The sequence below is a fragment of the Cryptosporidium ubiquitum genome, assembly GCF_001865345.1.
Source record: "Cryptosporidium ubiquitum isolate 39726 chromosome Unknown contig_4, whole genome shotgun sequence".
Taxonomy (NCBI): Eukaryota; Apicomplexa; class Conoidasida; order Eucoccidiorida; family Cryptosporidiidae; genus Cryptosporidium; species Cryptosporidium ubiquitum.
Genome location: NW_021639820.1, coordinates 452,945 through 475,418, shown reverse-complemented (window position 1 = coordinate 475,418; position 22,474 = coordinate 452,945). Strand labels below are relative to the sequence as shown.

Genomic DNA, 22,474 nt, shown 5'->3' with positions numbered 1-22,474 from the left:
TAACAAGTGTATCCTCGTAATATTGTTTTTCCTCAATTAACGGTTTTTTTCCTATCATGTTCAATTACTATTTGAATATCTGTCCTAATTTAATAATTAGGTCAATTTCACTAAATAGTTTTTTTTTATTATGAAATATATTTTATTATTTTCGTTAATTATTGGTGCGTTTGGTGCACCTCAGGTTAAACCTAACATTCCTGGTGTAGCTTCTCCCTTGCCGCATACAAAAGGCCAGGTACCTACGTATGTCGAGACTCCACTGGAAAGTTGTCCTCCAGGGTATTTAATGGAAAATGGAGTTTGTGTTCAGCGCATCCAGGTTCCTCCAATGCCCTTTTGTCAAGAACCAGCAATTTATCATGAGGGGCACTGTTTAATAGTGACAGCACCTCTAAAACAATGTCCACCAGGATACGAAATATCGGGAAAACAATGTACTGCTACTAAAACCGCCTCTCAACAACCATCTTGTCCTCCAGGTACTACATTGCACGGAACAGAGTGTATCTCGAAACACATGATAGATACTGTATGTCCCCCTGGTTTTGTAGATAATGGAAGAGATTGTGTTGCATTCACAATGCCTGAAAAGGCTTGTCCACCAGGATTCGTTTTTTCAGGAAAGCAATGTGTTCAATCTGACACAGCTCCTCCGAATCCAGAATGTCCTCCAGGTACTTTGCTGGAGAATGGTACATGTAAATTAATTCAACAGGTTGATACCGTTTGTCCTTCTGGCTTTGTTGAAGAAGGAAATAGGTGTGTTCAATATCTTCCTGCAAATAAAATCTGTCCTCCTGGATTTAATTTATCAGGCCAACAGTGTATGGCACCAGAATCCACTGAATTAGAATCGACGTGTCCACCTAATTCAGTATTTGAAAATGGCAAGTGTAAGGTGATAAAGAATATTGATATGGTCTGCCCACCAGGTTATACAGACTCAGGAGATGACTGTGTACTTTACGTAGCTCCTGCAAAAGAATGCCCACCAAATTTTATATTACAAGGTCTTCAATGTATTCAAACTAGTTCTGCTCCAACCCAACCTGTATGTCCCCCAGGTACAGTATTACAAGATAATGCTTGTATTTCAGTACAAGCTATTGATGCCATTTGTCCACCAGAATTTTTGGATAACGGTAAAGACTGTGTGAAATATTCGCCAGTAACAAAAGAATGCCCACCTGGATTTACCTTGAGTGGAAATAGATGTATTCAAATTGTAAATGCTCCTATGGAATTTGAATGTCCACCAGGTACAATTTTAAAAGATGATCAGTGTCAATCAATAGAAAGAGTTGATACAATTTGCCCACCAGGATTCGTAGATAATGGCGAAGATTGTGTTCAGTTTTCTGCACCAGAAAAAATTTGTCCTCAAGGTTTCTCTCTTTCTGGAAAACAGTGTGTTAAGACAGAATCTGCACCAAGATTAACAGAATGCCCACCAGGTACAACTTTGGAAGGTAACAATTGTGTTTCATATGAACTAGAAGATGCCGTTTGTCCCCCTGGATATCTTGACAACGGATCAGATTGTGTCCAATTTTCTCAGCCAGAAAAAGAATGTCCAGCAGGTTTTGTATTAATTGGAAAACAGTGTACTCAGACCACACAAGCTCCACCACAACCAGAGTGTCCCCCTGGTACAAACTTAGTAAATGGACAATGCCAGAAAGTCGAAAGAATAAATATGGTTTGTCCAACTGGTTTCATTGACAATGGAGCAAATTGTGCATCTTTCTCTGCACCAAGCAGAGAATGCCCATCTGGATACACATTGTCTGGATCACAATGCGAACAAATAAAAGAAGCACCACCTGTTTCAGAATGTCCACCTGGATATACACTTCAAGGTAATCAATGTAATGCATTAAAAATGGTCGATGCTATTTGTCCAGATGGATTTTTGCCAAATGGAGATGATTGCATTCAATTTTCTCCTGCTTCAACTGTATGCCCAACCGGATTCACCTTACAAAACCAACAATGTGTTCAAACAACTAATTCACCAAAAACACCAGAATGTCCACCTGGTTCTGCATTGGATGGGGACTCCTGCACAAGACTTGTACCTGGAGCTCTTCAATACGTTTGTCCTGTTGGGACTAGGGAAGGCGATGTTTGTGTTGAAAGATCAATAAGTTCACCTGTTTTGGAGTGCCCACCTGGCTATTCATTAGAAACAGGCAAACAATGTGTTAGAAGAAGCCAGTATGACTGTTCAATAACAACTTACGTTACAGAGTGTAAAACTCCTGACGTTAAAGCCCTTAGAAGATTAGCAGCTGCGAAAGAAACATCAACAGTCTATGAGACATCCGAAATTCAACATTCAGGACACCATCATACTTCTCACTCTCATGGACACTCACATTCACAAGTTATCCCAATTCAAACTCAAAATATACACACACAACATCATAAAGAAGCACCAAGACCAATCTGTGAGGATGTTCCGAAAATTACTCCTAAAACTTGCACCAAGGCAGATTCTGTTCCGGCAGTACCTATTTGTGAAAATAACGCAGAGCTTGTAGGAAAAGAATGTGTATTAACAAACTACTATCCATTAGAAGCAATTTGTCAAGATGGAACAAGATCAAAGGAATGTGCTAAGTTTGTAAAAACTCCACCCACTTTAAAATGCCCACCAGGTTCCGTTGATGTAGGATCTCAATGCCAAATTAACAAATATTCCCCATATGATCTTGCATGTCCTGCAGGATATGCATTAGTTGGAGATAAATGTGCTATTACTAGAGAAAGAGTTTGTCCAAACGAAAGTTGCCAAAGGGTTGTGACTGCACCTGTTTCAATGACTTGCCCACCTGGATATCACCAAATAGATGAGGTTATGAATATTTCCACTCATTCCCACCACAGGCATCTAGCTGGAGTTCAGTCCACTTCTCAAAAAGGATATTCTCATGGGCATCATAAATATGTTCCCGTAGTTTCTCAACCACAACCAACTCCAGTCGCCGTCCCTATTCAACAAATGAAATGTATTCATGCAGACCATGCTCCATATAACCTTATTTGTCCTATAGGCTCTAGGCTCGTAGCAGATAAGTGTGTTACATACTCAGACAAAATATGCCCAAATGGTAATTGTGAACGCATATACAATGAACCTGCTGAGTTGGTATGCCCACCTGGATTTTCCTCATCTAAGCCAATTCAACCCGTAAATCATTCTCATGCCAACAATCCAACTGTTCCTATTTCTGTTCAATCACAAACAATTAAACAGCCACAAGTAATTCATCAAATGGAAACAATCCAACCACAAGTAGTTTATCAGACAAAAGAAGTTCTCACAACTTACCCAACTCAAATTTATCAATCGGGGTCACTTTATCAAGGATACAATCATCATCATCATCATCATCATCACCATAGACATCTGGCCGCCCCTGAGTGCATAAAAACAGTTTCAGTACCTTATATTTTGAAATGTGAATCGCCATTTATTTTAGATGGTGATAAATGTGTTGAAAAAACAGAAAAAATTTGTCTACAAGGTGATTGTAGAAAAAAAGTTGTTGTTCCACCAACTCTTTCTTGCCCTCAAGGCTATAGAAATGCACATGGAATTCAAACAGCAATTTCCAGCAAGCATTCAACAGGAACTCATCATTATTCAACACCTTCAGCAGAATGTGTAAGAACTATTTTCGAGGAGTATAGTCTTGTTTGTTCGTCAGGGTTTGTGTTGTTAGGAGACAGATGTGCATTGTTTACAAATAAAATATGTCCAAATGGAGATTGTGAACGATTAATAAGTAAACCTGCCAATATGGTATGTCCACCTGGATATACTAGACCACAATCAAATCATCATCATTCGGATCATGTAAGTCATGGACATGGAGGTCAATTGTTACAAGAATGTACGAAACAAATATATACTCCTTATGACCTTTCTTGCCCAGACAATTATTCAATAATTGGAGATAAATGCGCCATTCATACTGTTAAGGTTTGCCCAGATGGGAACTGTGAGCAGCTCATTCGTTCTCCACCAACTATGGAGTGCCCACCTGGATATTATAAACCTCAGGCTGGAGTTGCAATTAGGGCCCATGGGCATAAAGCTAGTGGTGCAAGCCAATGTATGAGAAATGTTTATGAACCTTACGCATTACAATGCCCAGATGGATTTAGATTATTGGGAGATATGTGCCAACAATCGACAACAAAGGTTTGTCCAAACAATAATTGTGAAAGAATCAGTTATGTACCACCAGTTCTTTCCTGCCCTCAAAACTTCGAAAGAAGTGGACAAAGATGTATTGCCAATGAATATGCAGATTACGAATTGGCGTGCCCACCTGGATTAATAGTTATCAGTGATAAATGCGCAAAATATACAGATAAAGTTTGTCCAAATGGTGATTGTGAGAGAATAAAAACATTCCCTCCAGAGCTTGTTTGCCCACCAGGTTACACAATGGAGGCTGGAGTTGCCCAGGGAACTAGAAGATCACTAGGAGCATCTTCAAATCATCCACATCATAGTTCTGGACATCACCATGCTTTAGGAAATCACAATCATCACACGGTTATACCAGAAATAAGCGTTGTAAGAACAACTGTATGTTCAAGAGAAGTTTTTGCTCCCTACTCATTAAGCTGTGCTCCTGATAGTCAACTATTGGGAGATAGATGCGCAAGATTTGCACCTAAAGTATGTCCATCAGGTGGGTGCGAGAAGATAGAATCTACACCAGTAGTTTCTAGTTGCCCATCTGGGTACGTTACCGATCAAGATGGTACATGCTATATAGTTGAGTATGCTCCATTCTCACTAACATGTAATGATCCATATACTCTTTTCGACAACAAGGAATGTGTTTTGGTAACAAAACCAGATAGTAGGTGCCCCGACAATACAGAGAAAACGAGTACGGGTTGTGTCAAGAAAGTTATAACAACCCCAATTGTGTCGTATGAAACAACATGTATTGGGCCAACTTGTAACGCTGCCTAAATCTAAATTTCAATGAACAATTCTATTATCGCCAAAAACTGATCTATTATCAAAAAATTGTCTAGAAAAAACCAAAGCATTCGATAGTTCAACAAATAGGACTTTAACTTTTTTTTACTCTGCAATTTTAAGTCAAAAAGTGATGGGAACGGGATTCGAACCCGCGAAAACTAGCACCTCGAACTAGCGCCTTAGACCGCTCGGCCATCCCACCTGCTCGAAGTGATGGGATATTTACAAAGTTGCTTTCTAATTTAGCTAAAGTTGCATAAAAACTTTTTTTCGAATTGAATTTGTATGAATTTCATGCTCTAAAAAGAGATAATAAATTTTGAGTGATTTATTAAATTTAAAATGCCTAATTTTGTCTAAATAAACAACTCAAATAGAATTTGTATTGGTTGTTTTTGGATTTTTAGTATATTTTTGACGACCATTCTCAAATTGGTTTAATATAATAGACGGAAATATCGATTTTGCGGCGGGTTTTTTTTTTTTTTTTCAATCAGGTTATTTATAACCTTACTATTGAAATGGGGATTTCTAGGTTCTACAGATGGATATCAGAAAGGTATCCTCAGATTAATGAGGAAATATCGGATGGAATTACACCATCATTTGATAATTTATATCTGGATGTCAATGGAATAGCTCACAATAGTGTGAATTCCACCGAAATGTGCACTCCAAATGATGGTATTAATTTATCTGAAAAAGGTTCTCCGGAAATTTGGTCAGCCATTTTTAGATATATAAATAAGCTAGTGTACATAGTTAAGCCTAAGAAGTTACTCTATATTGCAGTCGATGGTGTTGCTCCCAGAGCCAAAATGAATCAACAAAGAAGTAGAAGATTTAGATCTGCAAGAGATTCTGATTTGATTAAAAACATGGAGAAAAACAATTCGATTGACACTAAAAAAAATGTTTTTGATTCAAATTGTATAACTCCTGGTACAACTTTCATGTACGAATTACGAATACAATTAGAATTTTTTATTAATCATCAAATAAATACCGATCCATTATGGAAAAATTTGGAGGTTATTTTAAGCGGAGCAGATGTCCCTGGTGAGGGTGAGCATAAAATAATGGATTTTATTCGTTGTATTAAATCCCAAAGAGACTATGATAATAACACGACTCATTGCTTATATGGACTGGACGCTGATTTAATAATGCTTTCTCTTGCATCTCACGAACCGCATTTTTCCTTATTGAGAGAAGAAATAAAATTTTCTGGCTCAAAAAATTCTGAAAGTAGAACAGTTTGCACAAAGGAAAAGTTTCAATTTTTGCATATTTCTATTTTGAGAGACTATATTATCAATGATTTAGATCCGAGAAATTTAGGAATTGAAGAACTTAATTTATGTTCTGGCTACAAAACTGGACTTAATGCTGTTTCAGAGGTTCAGAGAAATATTTTTGATAACACTTTAATAGATGGTGAACGTTTAATTGATGATTTTATTATCTTGGGTTTCATTGTTGGAAATGATTTTCTGCCTCATATTCCGTTCCATACTGTTGATCAAGGGTTAGCGAGAATAATTAACAGCTATAAAAAATATCTAGCCCATTTTTTTTTACTAAAGCTAAATAATTCTCCATGGATACTTGAGGATTGTGGTAGAATTAATTATGTAAATTTACTTCGTTTTTTAATTTGGCATACTTTATCAGAAAAAGAAGAGGCTGAAAAACGTATTTCTAACCCGAATTATTGGAAGGTTATCCCTGAACAAAATAAAACCAATTCTGATTCACTGGGGGTTCCAAGGTTTATGATTTCGGACTCTATAGAACAAGACAATTACAGGACAAAGTGGCAGGAAACCAGGCCCGAAAATTTTAAAGTTTTGCGTTGGAGATATTATTTTGTGAAAATGGCAATTAATATTGATAAGTTTTTACCAGAAAATTCAAATCTTCTAAATCTAGATTTAAAATCTAAAATAAATTCGGACAAAATAATGACTAATTCGATTGAAGATATTGTTTTTTGTTACTTAGAGGGTTTGCAATGGGTGAGCTATTATTATTTCAGAGGTGTTCCTTCTTGGAGATGGTATTACCCCTACAGATATGCACCTTTTGCATGTGATATTGCTATTATTTTAGGTTATTGGCTAGAGAATAAGAACATATCATCGTTAAGTAGAGACGATATAGCTAAATCCAGTTCTTCTAAATTGATGTTTATTCATTCAATGTATTCCGAAGAAATTAAACTGAATGGGTTGGCATTTCGGTTTATTAAAGGAAATCCGTTACAACCATTTGAGCAGCTTATGGGGGTACTCCCTTCGAATAGTAAGGAACTTTTACCCAAACCATTTAGAAAACTATTCGTGAATCCAAATTCACCATTATTAAGTTTTTATCCAGTTAAATTTGAAGTTGACATGGAAGGTGTGAAAGTTCCATGGGGTGGCGTAACATTGATTCCTTTTATAGACGAATTTCTTCTATTGAGTTCAATCACATATGTTCTTTCAAATGATGGATTTTACGACTCTGACTTTAAAAATTTTGTAATTAAGCAAAAAAATAATTACGAAATCGAACTAAAAAATCGTTATGTATTTTATGTTAACAAAGATGAATTAGATAATTTAATAGATTTTAACAGCAATACTCTCTCATCTATTATTAATAATTCGAAATTTTTAGAAATTGATGACATAATGAGGAACCAGGAAGGGAGTCCACATATTTTTTATTTTGATAACTGTGCATTACCAGTTCCAAAGATTGAAAGCAAAGTTGCATCATATTTGCCTTCCATTATTAATTCGAAAGTTGTTTCAAAATCATTTTATCATCCATTTTTTCCTGATGGCGTATCAAACTTTCCTAATTATTTGCTTGAAAATACCATAATACCTTTTGACGGATTCCCAAATTTTTGCAGAATCCCTTACAAAACATATTATAATACTGGGATAAATGTTTTTGGAACTGAAAGTAGTAGTGAATCAATTTTTTTTTCAATATCTTCATCTCATGTTTTAAAAGATTTTTTAAATCAACTTTTTTTACCTTATATTCATACCAAAAATCCTGGTATAAGAATACTTGTTGACTATCCAAGAGTTAAGGTTGCTGAACTGGTTTCAATAAAGACTTTCAAATATATAATAAGGCCAAAGCTATTGACAAAACCTGACATTGAACCTAATAACAATCCTAAAGATTTTATTCGTTTGTTATCTAATGAACATTTATTTCTAAAGAAACGAGGAATTGTTCTTACTCCCTCAAATTCAATTGATATTGACGAAGCATTACTTTCTATTTCGAAACTAGTTAAAGTCAGGGATTTTGTAGACTCGAAAGATTTTGAGGTCGGATTGAAGGATTTATCTGATCCAATTAACTGTCTTGTAGAGGTTAAAGTTGCTGAGAATAGCTACACTAATGAAAGTGGTGAGATTGAATTTAATTTTTCAAAGGTTTCAAGACACTATTTACTACCACTAATAGTATTGTATTCAGATTTGAAAGGAAAAGAAAACAAATGTTTTAAACAGTTTAATGAAATAAATTTAGGCGACAAATTCCTTTGTATAAACAAGCAAAACCCCAACTATGGATATGTTGGAACAGTTGTAGATGAAGTTCAAAAGTTAGCAGTATTTCAACTCCCAAAGAACAAAATTAAAGTAGAACAGATTCAAAAAAGAATTTTCGAATATGCTTTGGAAGATTTATCTTCTATACAGTGGTTTTCCATTGAAGATGTAGCGAAAATAATTTATAAGCCTTTGTTAAATTGTTTAATGGTAAATTGTGGTTTAGATGATACTACATCTCTTAAATATATGAGTTATTCGACGTTCTTTCTCAAGAAATTAATTATGGGGTCGATTCAAGTGAAGTGCAATGACAATACTGTGCATGAAATATCCATGAACCTTTTTAAATATGATAGCAAACTAAAAAATAGGTTTTATCTACCACTTTACAGTAAATTCGTGGATAAAAATTCATTTATTACATCATCAAATACTAGTGTGGATTTTGGGACTCCTATTGTTAGCAACGAAACAATAAAATCCTTGATAGAATACTTGGAATTATTTCCTTGCTTTGTTTTGGCTATTTTCAAAGGCTTATTATTATTTGATCGAGAAGAATTAATTGAGGCAAACACAAATTTACAAGAACCTAATGAAATTCACTTAAAAGTTGATATTGACAGTATTAATGGAAAAGTTCAATACCAACAGAATAATATGAAGAAAATACATGTTAAAGACATTTTCCCGGATTTGGTCAGTTCAAAAGATCAGGATTTGAAATTCAGTCTATTGATGAAGATAATTAAGGGTAAACTATACAGAAATGTACCATTTTTATCTTCTCAGACGAATTCAACAACAATGCTTCCCTCAACAATTTCAAGATTGGAAAGATTAGTTTTGAATTCTCAAGTTGAAACTAATACAAGGTATTTTGATTCATCAAAGTTATTTAACAATGAATATTTTCACCAGCCGGGAAACTATTTTAACTCAAGCATGAACAAGGTAGTTTCAAGGTTTGGATATCCATTGGGAACTAGGGTGGTTTATACAAATACAAACAATGGATTAATACCTTTTGGAACAACTGGGACTGTTGTATCTGTATATTATGGTGTAAAGGTTAATAAGGAACCTTATCCTTCAACAGTTCTTGATATTTTGTTGGATGAAACACAAATTAATGCAAATAATTTAAATGGGATGTGCTCTAAATTAAGAGGTATCAGCATTAAATCTTCAGAATGCATTCCTCTATTGCCACATATTCAGAATATTAAAGATGAGAATCAAATAGAAATAATAAGTAAACATTTAAAATATTTTGATTCTTTATTTAACACTAAAAATGAAAAAAACAAAAAAAAGGGCGATAATTGTAATGATTATTGGTTAGAAAATCAGAATTCTAGTTCAAAAGAAACAGGGAAAAACAACTTATCAGTAAAAGACAAAAATTTTAAAATTAGAATAAACAAAAAGAACAATAAGCACTCAGATCTAAATGGTCAAAAAGTAAAGAGAACGCTTGAATTGAGAAGAGAAAATTTGGATGAAAAGTCCATAGCTAGTGAATTGAAGTCATTATTGTCAATTGACAATAAAAAAAGATACGAATTTAGTCAATCCAATTTAAGTGAACTTGATAAAAAGACAAATGATGGAAATTTCAGTGAGCTGAACGGCAGAAAAGAAGTGGCAGATTCTTTGGAGTTTAGACTTAAGCAAATACTGAAAATTACTTAGTTTATTGATACATCAATTTAATTTGTTTCTTGTGAATAATTTAAGGAAACAGAAATTAAAAAGGGTTATCTAGCAGCCGTGTTGTTTTTTGAAGATTCCTCAGAATTTTGAAATCTTTTTAGACAGATAATTAATAATTAGTCTTCAACTCTAAAACATTACTTATGATGAAATTCACTAACTATATTTTCAATTTATTTATTGCTTTTCGGCATAATACAAAATTATAAATTATTTTTGATATTTAATTGATTTTTTTTTTTTTAAAGTAATAATTCCCTTAGTTTAATTATGTTTATACTTGTCTTCTATGAATATCAATTGCATTTGTAAACATAAATTTAAGTATAAAGTTTGATTTATCAAGCGATTAGTTTATATTTGCTGAAATATTTTTTATAAAAAAAAGTGCAATTTGGCCCCACTGAAATTGTAAAGATATTTATGAATTAGAATATAAGTGTTTTATAAAAGTATTGCAAAGTCATTCCCATTTGACTTTGCTTTTTTAAATAATTTAGTGTTAAAAATAGGAAAACATTTCTTACCCGCAGCAAAAATACTTGTATTTATGGCCCTCACAAATTAGTGGACGATCTAATATAAAAATGAAACTAATTTAAATAAATGATATTCTTGTATTCATATGTATTAATAGAACATGGAACTAATTGAATATGAGATTTCCAATCTAAAATCAATTTTGGTAAAAACTAATGACAATTCAAAAAGAGATCGTCAACTTACTTTAAAGGATAAAGAAAAAATTATTTGGAGATTGGTTTACATAAGTTTAATGGGATATGAAATCGATTTTGGATGGTTTGAAATTTTAGAGTTGGCCAGTTCAGACATTTCTGAATATAAACAATGTGGATATGTGGCTGCTTCAACAATTTACAAACAGAATGTGGAATTACTTAGATTATTAATCAATACAATAAAAAGTGATTTAAATAATTGCTTTGAAGTTTTAATAAATAACGAAGAATTTCTCTATAAATCCAGGAATTTTAGACCTTTTTCAGTAGAAATAGGGAAAAATTATTCGGGTAAAAGTTTTGATGTAAGGAAGCAAAGAATCAAGAATTGTTTACTTGCATTGAATTTCATTGGTAATGTTCCAACTTTGGACTTCGCGGATAATCTTTTTATTGATGTGAAGAAAATTGCGGAGCTACCTCTTGAAAAACAATTAAACGATACAAACATTGTTAGATCAAAGGCAATTTGCTGTTTAACAAAGTTATTCCAATGTTGTCCTGATCGACTGAGAGCATACGAGTGGGGAGAAAGACTTGTAACGTATTTTCAATTTGAAAGGAATTGTGATTGTCTAATTTCTCAGTGTATTTTTATTAGAAATAGTTTAAAGTATTATCTTGGCAATGATTACTTTGAGCCAAAAGAAAATTCTGAAAGAAACCTAACTGAACAAGAAGCAGATAATTCCAAAATTGACAGTGAAAGAGAAATCATGGATTCAAATTTTAGTATTGAACTGATAAAGAGTTGGGAATTGATCGTTCCAACTTTAATATTTACATTATCAAGAATCAGATCAAATAGGGAAATTAAACATTGGAAATTTCATAAAATTCCATTGTTTTGGCTTCAGGTTAAGTTAATAGAGATATTGCAGTTGCTTCCTCAAGTTAATAACGATCGTTTTGTAAATTACAAAATGAATAAGATAATGGAAGAAGTTTTTTTTAGTGCAATCCAAGCAACTAAATCAATAAATGAATCTAATTCAAATATTAGTTCTACCAGTGATGAAATTGAATTTCAATGTGTAATTGGTATTGCAGTAGAGATGACGAAATATATCAGCAAGACTAGTAGTAATCAGGAGTTCCCTGTTAATATAGGCCATTTAATGGGAACATTTATTGAAGGTTTGCTCTATACCGAAAATAAAGATTATATTTCTATTTCTATTTCACTAATTTTCGACTTTAAAACGAATAGAGTAATCGAAGAATTAATAAAAAAGAATATGGTCGTGCTGCTGAGATTTATATGTTCTATTGATGAAGATACAACATTGAATCTTTTAAATATTTTTTCACACATCTGTAGCAAAAATAATTGGATTTTTATTACCAAGGAAATTCTGAATGGAGTACTTTACAAATATATATTAAATACAAATAAATTAAATAATAAAGATACTCCTAGCATACAAAGATGTTCAAATGACTATTTTTATCCAGGAAAAGCTAAAACACTATTGGAGGAGATAATTTTATCAGTTTGTTACACAATAAGAAGATTTTCAAACATAAGTGGAGTTTCATTAAAGACAATTAATATACTTTTTCAACTCCTTGAAAAATCGATGTGCGATCTAAATCCAGTCTTTGAAATTACAGAGAATACCCTTTTTCAGATAATAGATATTTTATTTGATTCTAAATTGAAAAATGAACGTCTTGATATGATTGAAAAAACGAATGAACCTTTAAAGTACGATTCAAGTATTCAAAAATATGTAACTATAAAATCATACAAATTATTGTATAAATTGGGTAAATACAGAAATAATTTTAACCCTAAATCTGGAATAAGATGGTTATGTTTTATATTGGGCGAATATGGACAGTTAATATCAAATAAAATATCTATCATTCAGCAAGTTGAAGTATTATTAAATATTCACGATGTATTAACTATTGATTCTGATGAAGAACAAATTCCATTAATAAAAAGTACAATTTTGCTTTCTTTTACAAAGCTTTACTGCAATTCAGATCATGATACTCAAAATCAAATCTACGAAATTCTGAAAATTGGGGTTCGAAATAGGGGTAATTCCATTGATTCACCCGAGTTTTTGAATGCAATTATTGCAAATACGCAATACAGTATCACTCCAACAAATGGGAATTTAACTCCAGTAGAGAGATTATCGAATAATAATTCATGTTTAAGATATAGAAACCAATTGTTGAATGGAGTATTTGTTCAAAGGAAAAATAGCTTTTTAGTATCTAGCCAGTTAAATAAATACGGTGATGATGGCTATTGCAATAGAAATACTTGGCTCTCTTTATGTCTCTTAAACAAAGGAAGTTTATATAATTTTAGCCTATTATCTATTGGCTTTTCAAATGGAAACTTCAAATATTCTTCAGGAGAATCAACAATTATTATTAAGTTAGAAAACAAGAAGAAAAATAAAACATTTAGGGTGGAACGTATTTCTACTATTAGTGAAGAGAAAAAAGTTACAAAAAATTCAAATTCATTTTCAAATATATTTGATTCAACTTGCCAAAATCTTCATGTTGAAATTTCTGGTGAAACGAATAATAAAGATTTGGATAATGAAGGAACTTTTGAACAAAGAATTAATTTAATTTGTAAAGGCCCCTACTTGAATCCTCCAATGGTTTCGTTATTGTTAAGAATTTTCTCGAACTCAAAGGATGAAGTTTTGGATTTAAATGAGAAAATAGAAGAGATTGATACGGAGAATAATTATTCAAAACTGATATGTGTAAATTTCAGGCTTCCAGTGATACTTTCAAACTTCATGGCACCTACTAAAAAAATGGAAAAGAACGAATTTGAACATTTCTGGGGAAAACTCACTCAATCTTCAGTAAAAGGAGTTCTTGCAATTTCTTATTTTGAAATCCCAATTTATCTCCAACTGCTTAACTTTTGCATATATAGTACAATTGATGAAGTAAACAATTCAAATCTTTCAAATTCAATGACTTACAGCGGAACATCCACTTTATATTTATCCAACCGTAAAAGAATACCTTGTATGCTCAAAGTAATGCCTTGTGAGAACACATACAGTGAATCCCGTGCGGAAAGTAAAGTACACGAAGACAGAAGCAATGAAAAATCGGTCGAAATTAGAGTAAGGTCAAGCTCGCTGATTGTTGCAAAAATATTAAAGCAAATAGTATCAACTTATATTATAGCTAACTCCAATTAGAGACTAAAATGGACATATTAAATGCAGGGTGAATTTTCATGTGGGATTCACTGAACTTGTCTTATTAGGACCTTGGCCTAGACAAGTCTGAGCAACAGACTGAAAGAGTTTCTCGACTTCCGGAGCTAGATGCACAAATGAACAGTTCCAGAATGAATATTTTGGGTTCTTAATCAGCTCGATAAATGTTATTAAAAGACCCCATGGGTGCGGTCTGTGTACTATAAGTCTTTCAAGGAGTATCCTTGTGATTTGTTCTTGCACAATAGAGTCATTGCTCTTGGAAAATAGCCATAAAATAAGTGAGCTAAAGTAATATGTATAAGAGTTAGGATATCCAAGAAAGTTTGCCATCGCAGATATAAGGGCAAAACGTCCTTCCATATCCAGGTCCCTGCAAAGAAATAGAATGATTGAAAGAGATGGGTCTTCCACGTTATCTAAAGGAGCATTTTTCCGATTAACAGTTTGATCCGACTTTTGCGTGGGCTCGATGTTGGAATTAGTTGATAGATCAGAATTAAATACATTGTATATTCCATTGTGATAATTATCAATAGTTGAATTAGAATCATTTCCATTTGGGAGATATATTCCAATATATAACAATAACCCGGTTATTATTTGGAAAGAGTATTTAGTGCCACATTTAAGTGCTTCATCCTTTGGTAGTTTAATAATCTCGGTAATATGGGGAAGAATTGATACATCTCTGGTTACCCAAAATTTGTCTACACTTGCTTTCAAATCATTGTGCAGGATATAGGCACCATAATTTGCAATCATCCTAGGAATTAGTTTCATCTCAGGAAGGCTCTCAATTTTCAAGGTAGGTAAAAATGGATCGGGGAGTTTCATGTTTCTAGGGAATGCTGATAATATTAGGTTCCTAATCTGTATGCAGTTTACGGGTAGTACGTCGCAGAAGCTGCAACTGTAGTCGCATAGAAACTCTGGAAAGTCGTGTAGTAATACCAATAGAATTCGTAGTAGTGCCCCATAAATCGTCTTAATATTACTTGATAATTGCACGCTTCTCAAAAACGGTGAAATAAAAATGAAAAGTTGTAATAATAGAGCTTGATAGGGCTGCCAACCTTTTACATGACGCAAGAGATATGGAAATAATCGATTACTCGAAATAATCTGAATCCAAGAGTACGTGAAACCGGGTAATCGGTTAGGATTTAGATATTGAAGGTGATGAACCACACTTAGTATGCATGTGAAATGTATCATCTCAGTATTAAATCCAATGCTTTCGTATTCTTGTAGTAGAGAATAAAAAATTCTGTAATATGGCCTTTGATTAAAGTTTGGAGACTCTGCATCTTTATGAATAACTCTAGTCAATATTGACAAAAACTTGTGAGTTATCACGACTGCAGCCATTTGCTGTGGATCTACATATCTTGCCATAGTTGTAATTAACCTTACCAATGAATCTATTGGAAATGGATCCATATTATTGTTAGAATCGGATGTATTTTCTGACTTGGAACGATTCAAAACATTGAAATCACCTGTTTTTTGATTCAAACTCAAATAAACCGCTCTTTCTATACAAGTGGTGAACAGTTTTTCTGTAGTATCATCCATTCTTAATAGTCCTTGCCTAGAAAGTCTCTGTAGAAACAAATTCCTGTATGGGTTATTACGCTCCGATCCCCCAACCCCACTGAAAATAGTTATTCTCAGTAGCAAAATCCATTCATCGAAAATCATGTTGATTCCCTTTGTAATATCTGGAAGTGGTTTCATCGGGATAGGCAGTGCAATATATTTTGGGTTCAATGCTGTGTCTAAGTTACATTGAATTATTGAATAAAAATTCAAAATCTCTGGGCGTTGATCTCCTATCCACATTTCATGAAAAACAATCGATTTGTTAGATTCCAATTCCAATAGAATGCTTTCTACCTTACTCTTAAGTTCACCCAAATTAGTTGTGTAAGGGTATGGCTTGTAATAAAGTCCCGGAAGTACTATTTGTATTGCAGACATAGTGTTATTTTGGAAAATCAAACCATTATTTGATAAGCGGTTCAAGTTCTGTGTAGTACTTGGCAATTTCTTAGTAATTGGATAATGCCAATCTTCAATACTTCTAAAAAATAATTTGTAAATAAACTCTATAATTCTTATGCATCTACTATTGCCACCAATTACTGAATTTGTGTCGTTAAGTGTTGAAATTGCAGTTTCTAAAATATTTGACAAAGAAATATCAAGTTCGCTTGAGGAAATAAGATCATATCTCAAAGCTCCAATTACAATATCAACCGAGTATTTTGGATCCTCTATAGTATAAATGAACCAACCTATTGCTTCTTTCCTAAGCTTTAACCAGAACTTTGAGTTGTAAAACGAAATCTGATTACAAAGCCCTAAGAATACCTCGATATGTAACTGTGCTGCATCAAAACCAAGAGAAGATGCTATGCATCTGCTTGAAGGAAGTATACTAGTTGTACTTTGTTGAAAAGCAGCCCCAGCATCAAAGAGAGTTTTAAACAATTTTTGAGAAATCCCAATTAAAACATCTTCTCTCTGTGATGCAGACTTTCCAATAGAATATAATACTCTGCATAGATAAAATAAGATATGGTCAGATTGAAGAGAAGATAGTACAGCAAGAACTGGATGTGCAGTCGATTTGGGAGTATATTGAGATATATTAGAACCAAGTGGGTTTGAGCAAATTACATTGTTACTATTATTTAAGCTTTCATTAAAGTTATTACTGATTGGAGGTATTAAGTGCTTTGGAAAAATTGGGGGGTAAAGGGCTATTTCACGTATGACATCTTTTATTTGACCTAAGCATTCATCAATACGCATCATCAGAGGTAGATATGCCAGCTCAAAAACAAGAGGTACTTTTACCGGTTCGGGGGGTTGGACAATAGTTGAAGATGCAACGTTTGTTTGGGATTGATTAGAAGCCTGAGAGTTTATATTATCACTTCTGACTGAACTAAAGTTTTGGATATTTTCAGGTTGGTGTGAATATTGATTTGTGCTAGAACTGTTCCATTGTTGATTTTGACTTTGGTTATTAAAGTGATCATTGTTTCCATGCTGATATAAAGGTATTATTGACTGATTGGACTGAATATTGTTTTGTAATTCATATTGAGCAACAGAATCCCTTCTTTCCATATTTCTAATAAGAGTAAACTGTAAAAAATCTTTATAAAGCTGCAAATGCCTCATAGAATTATGTCTGTATTTTAGATTGTCTGGTAGTGAAGACCAATAAGCAACAGAATTCTGGGTGTTTGGCCCACCATAAAAATCTGTGTCAACAAATTGATGTCCAGACTCTCTCGATTTTCTCCTTGCAATAATTCCAGGAGAAATAATTTCATCTAATTCCTCAATAGCCTTTTCAACTACAGCCTGTTCAATAATCTGGCAACCCAAATCAATATTATCACTGCAAATGACTTGAACAACCTGTTCAATCAATACATGGTCTTCACCGTCTCTTGACGGTGTTGGATGTAATACTTGTCTTAATTGAGCAGTGAATGCAACTCTAAGAGGCTCACGACATGCAGCGATAGCCATAGAACCGGATAGAGCAGCAACCATTAAGTGAGCAGCCCTTTTATAAATATTTTCGTCCGTCTCAAAAGCAAATTCCTTACCAATAATTTCTCTAGTTGTAATTGCAGCTATTCTAACTGATCTTGGAATAACAACCTGTAATATTTCTCTTATTGATCTATCTAAAGCCAATGGTACTAATGGTCTAAGTGAAGGTTGTATCTGAAATAAGACAATGGATGGGGAAATTAATACTTTGTTAGCCCAAAACTGTATATCAGAAGATGAAATTTGTTGTTGATTTTGCTGATGTACCATTTGAGATGGGTGATTAGGAGGCATGAAAGTTGAAGCAAGCTGTGTATCTCCAATATTTGCATTAAGTTGATATAGGTTTACTGAGGGGTTTAAAGAGTTGTTAATTATATTATTATTGTTATTACTTGGACGTTCGAATGAGCTTCCTAAGTTTATGTGGGGACTTTGTTCAGTTTGGCTTTTTAGGTGAATATTATGCCCTCTTTGCTTTTCATTTAAGACCTTATGTTGTTCAATATAATTTGGGTGGCTATTCAAACCGAGATAGTTTGATTTACCAATGTAATCATCTAAATTGAGTTCTATCTGTTTAAATAAAAGTTCTACCTCAAACATATGTGAGTTTGTATTGTTGGCGAGTGAATGAATTTCTGCCAGAGTAAATAAGATATTATTAGTCCAGGGGTTGGGTGGACAATAATAACTTCCTTTAACATTTTCTAATATCTTACAAACAAAAGGTAAAACAGAGGCTACACAGCCTCTAGAATAACCTTCTACCAGCAATTGTCTGGGGTTCAAATATTTGTGGATAATTGGACGGTTAATACCAATAGTAATTTGCCCCAACCAGTATCCTAAATGGCGAAGTACATTTACAAATGACGAAACTTCATTCAATATACTCGCATAGCGCAACAAAGCCTTAATGCAATCATAGCTAGCGAGCGTAGTAATCTCAATAATATTTATTCTATTTTCTTCTTCGTTTCCATTGTGAGTCAATGGCACTTCCAATTCTACCTTTTCTTCATTTAATGATGTACTTGATATCTTTGGCATCAATTTATTTAATTTAATCAAAAAGTTTATGTAGGTAGAATGGTTGTTTTTCTCTTTAGACGCCCTATTTTTTACTAGATAAAATGCAAACCAATGACAATATTCCGGGTTTCTATTAAGAATTTCAGCCATTTCAATGGCTTTAGTTTCAATATTTGTACTTGCAAGTGTATTACATATCGTGAAAATGTGTTCAATTACATTTTCCGAGGGAGTTATAATTGTATTGAATATTTGAGGATCATTCATTAGTTTTTCCAAACTACCCAAACCAAAGCCTTGAAGTTGATCAATTGTAATTCCACTTGGAAGTGATTTCCTCTCTGATAGATTCAAGGCTACCAAACTTCCAAGTTTGCTAGTTGACATATTCGGTTTATTAGCGCTAACGATATTCTCCTTTTGTCTGTATTCAAAGTTAAGAATCTCTGGATAGGTTTTTGAAATAAGACTTTCAGGTTTTGGTGGAGGATTTATGTTCAGCGACTCAAGTATGTTCTTTTCTATATATAGCTTACTTCTTAAATTTTCTGGAAGAACTAAAATGCAGGACTCGCAATAAACTACGTATGGCTCAATTGCATTTTTTAAATGTTGAGACATATTAACTATTGCAGAGAGAAATTGGGGGAAAGAAATAAATCTGTCAATGAACTGTTCCATTGCAAATATTCCGAAACAGAACATTTTAGTCCAATGACCTTTTCTAAGAGCTTCAATAATACATCGCAATACAAATACTAATGCATTTCCAAATGAAATAAGCAAGTCTTCTTTAACTAAAATTCCCAGAATTTCTGCGGTGATTTTTAGCTCAGGATTAGGATACTTGGGATAAGATCTACATTCATCAAATAACGTCTGGAGAAAAGTGTTAAAAATTTTAGCATTGTTGCTTGGGTCACTTGAAAGGGAGTGCATTTTCTTTAATTCAATAGTTAATTCGGAAATTGTGATTTCACCTGAGTAACATTTGGTAAGGAATTCATTGACTTGGTTAATTTCAAATCCTTTGCTTTCATTTTCAGCCTCGGTAAATTCAGAGTTAATATTCATTTTAGTATTATCTTTATGTTCGGGATCTTTATTGTTAAAAAGAGCTTTTGAAATATTATTATTGAGATCTCTTTCATCCTTTCCATTTACAGAAGAGTTCAAAATCATTTCTGAGCCAATATCCTTATTCATGGAAACCAAAGAATTGCCATTATCTTGTAAATTATCTGAATCTTTGAGTTTTTCAAATTCAAGTAAAGCATCAAAAAGTTCGGAAATAGGAGTATTCTCATATCCTTTAATATCTGCACCAAACTCTAAAATTGCATTTTGAATAGCAAGGATGGAAGAAGAGCTGATGCGCCAACAAGAAAACGCAAACGAGTGAGTTTCGAATGAAGAAATCCAACATTCTTTAGGCTGATATAGTTGAGAAGAACCCAGAGATAAGTTTCTACGAACAATCCTAGCAGCAAAAACCTTAAAGCTTGCGGCTTTATCAACTGCGAAAGAAGGGAATGACGTTCTTCTATTTACTAGAATAGTTTGAAGGTCAGCTGAAACATAAGTCATATATACAAGCCTCGCCCGAATATAGTCCATAATAGCAATAATAAACAACGGCATTTCCATATCTTCATTCTCCAGTTCTTCTTTAAATAGGGTAGATAGGACATTAACAGCACGAGCGCTAATTTCGTTACATACATCAGAAGATAACCCTAATTCAAAATTTTGTGATGCACTGATCCCAGAAAATATGATATCTATGCAGAGAAACCACCAGTGATAATAGTCGATTGAATCATGAGAATATTCCAGATTTTCCAATAAATCTAACTGATCTCTAGATAAAATGTGAGACAAACAATTAGAAACATTCATTTTATAAAAATGGGGTAGGATACACCATTCAGAGTCCAAGAAATTCCACAAGTAATCCCTTGAAGGTGGATTTAACTTCGAGATTAGAAGAATAGATGAGATTCTATAACAAAATGCTATCTGACTAATGAAGTCTCGCATAAATTGGGATTGATTGTTACCATTCCTGGATTTTTCTGAAGAAGCAAAGATAATTTGCATAATTGCCCCAAAGCGTGGACCAATATCATATTCTTTCTCATGAGAAGTTGCAACTATTTTTGAAATAGGAAATAGAATAAATTCTTGAGCGCTAGAAATAGCCATTTTAATTAGTGAAACTTTTGTAATTTCATTATTAGGCACTGAAATATCAAAAGAATCACATATTTTGCTGACTAGCTCATTAGATATTGAAACAGTTTGTGGGAAGTCATCATAAATTGCCCCAAGAGATGAAAGTAAGCCGATTGGCGAATATCTAGGAATCTCATAAAAAATGAGATGTTTAAGAAGCTCTAAAAGTTTTTGATCATTAATTCGATTACATATACCAATTATTACCTTGAGCAAATCATGACAGATTAGTAATCCACATGACCCTCTAGAATGAAAAATGCCAATTTTCGGCAGTTTGGATTCGAGTAGATAATCACATGGGGTTCCAAGTAAACCATCTTTAACAAGCTCCAAAAGGGATTCATCTGATTCGAACATTGAAATGATTGAATTGTGGATTTTTGAGCTTGCATCCAATATAATTGAATAGCTGTTAATATCAGTGTAGACTGAATCAAAGTTTACAGTATTTTCGATCAATGTATCTTCTAATATATCATTTGAATAGTTTTTTTGTTGTAAGTTATAACTCCTGTTATTTATTTCGTAGCTCATTTTACATATTTTTAAAAGAAAAAGAGCTTGAATGTTTGGGTTTTTCCATTCTCTTAAAAAAGGATCTAATTTATAATAAAGCTCGTTGTACTTTGGGTTATAAGTTCTATTCTCATCCCTTCGATATGATTCTCCAAGAAGTGAACAAAATAATTCAAAACTTCCATCGTTTTCAGTTAAATCTAATAAGTTGCTGTTGTCGATAATTTCATTAATAATATCACTCCAATTAGTATTAAAATGTTTATTCTTAGACTCTTGAGTTTTCATTATTTTATTTACTCCTTCAACAAATACAGAAGAATTCCAACCTGACCCAATGTCTTCTCTAGATCTTTGAACCAATAAATTTTGATCATTTTTGTTATTGCTCAACTCATTCCATCTGGCTCTCAAAACTTCTGAAAAATCGTTATTGCCTTTTTCTTTAGATTTAGGACTTTTATTGTGTTTTGAGGTATCATTTAGCATATAAATAAATGAAATAGCAATCTCATGTGTGAAATTACTTGAATTATCAATCCACTCTACAAGAATTTTGTCAAAATTCTCTTGATTCGATGTGCTACTCGGACCAATTTCCTTTATAATATCAATGAGCTGCCGTATGGGAACATTCTCCCCATAAGGGAGACTCCTTTCTACCATTGTGCATTAATCTATACACACTGCAAGAAACACTAGGAATTGATAATTAACAGTGACTAATTTAATAATTTGAATTCCCTCGGTATTATTTACACTACCTATAAATGTAACCGCATTCTCGTCTCTCAAAAAAAAAGGCGCTAAGAATTTGACATTTAGAGAATAATAAAAACAAAGCTAAGATTA

The 22,474-nt window shown here is 33.2% G+C and overlaps 4 protein-coding genes across 4 annotated transcripts; 3 read left to right on the top strand and 1 right to left on the bottom strand.

The window, feature by feature from the left end:
• Positions 1-130: 130 nt before the first annotated feature.
• Positions 131-5,002, top strand: cubi_02333 (oocyst EB module wall protein; the record flags this gene model as incomplete). The annotated part of the gene is made up of 1 exon (XM_029019345.1): positions 131-5,002. One exon carries the CDS (start codon positions 131-133, stop codon positions 5,000-5,002), a length of 4,872 nt encoding a protein of 1,623 aa, XP_028874466.1.
• A 533-nt stretch (positions 5,003-5,535) lies between these two features.
• On the top strand, positions 5,536-10,278 carry cubi_02332 (exonuclease; the record flags this gene model as incomplete). The annotated part of the gene is made up of 1 exon (XM_029019344.1): positions 5,536-10,278. The coding sequence occupies one exon, from the start codon at positions 5,536-5,538 to the stop codon at positions 10,276-10,278; it is 4,743 nt and encodes a 1,580-aa protein (XP_028874465.1).
• Positions 10,279-10,939: 661 nt separating this feature from the next.
• cubi_02331 (adapter-related protein complex 2 alpha 1 subunit) lies at positions 10,940-14,233 on the top strand (the record flags this gene model as incomplete). The annotated part of the gene is made up of 1 exon (XM_029019343.1): positions 10,940-14,233. One exon carries the CDS (start codon positions 10,940-10,942, stop codon positions 14,231-14,233), a length of 3,294 nt encoding a protein of 1,097 aa, XP_028874464.1.
• A 36-nt stretch (positions 14,234-14,269) lies between these two features.
• On the bottom strand, positions 14,270-22,288 carry cubi_02330 (transcription regulatory protein; the record flags this gene model as incomplete). The annotated part of the gene is made up of 1 exon (XM_029019342.1): positions 14,270-22,288. The coding sequence occupies one exon, from the start codon at positions 22,286-22,288 to the stop codon at positions 14,270-14,272; it is 8,019 nt and encodes a 2,672-aa protein (XP_028874463.1).
• Positions 22,289-22,474: the final 186 nt, after the last annotated feature.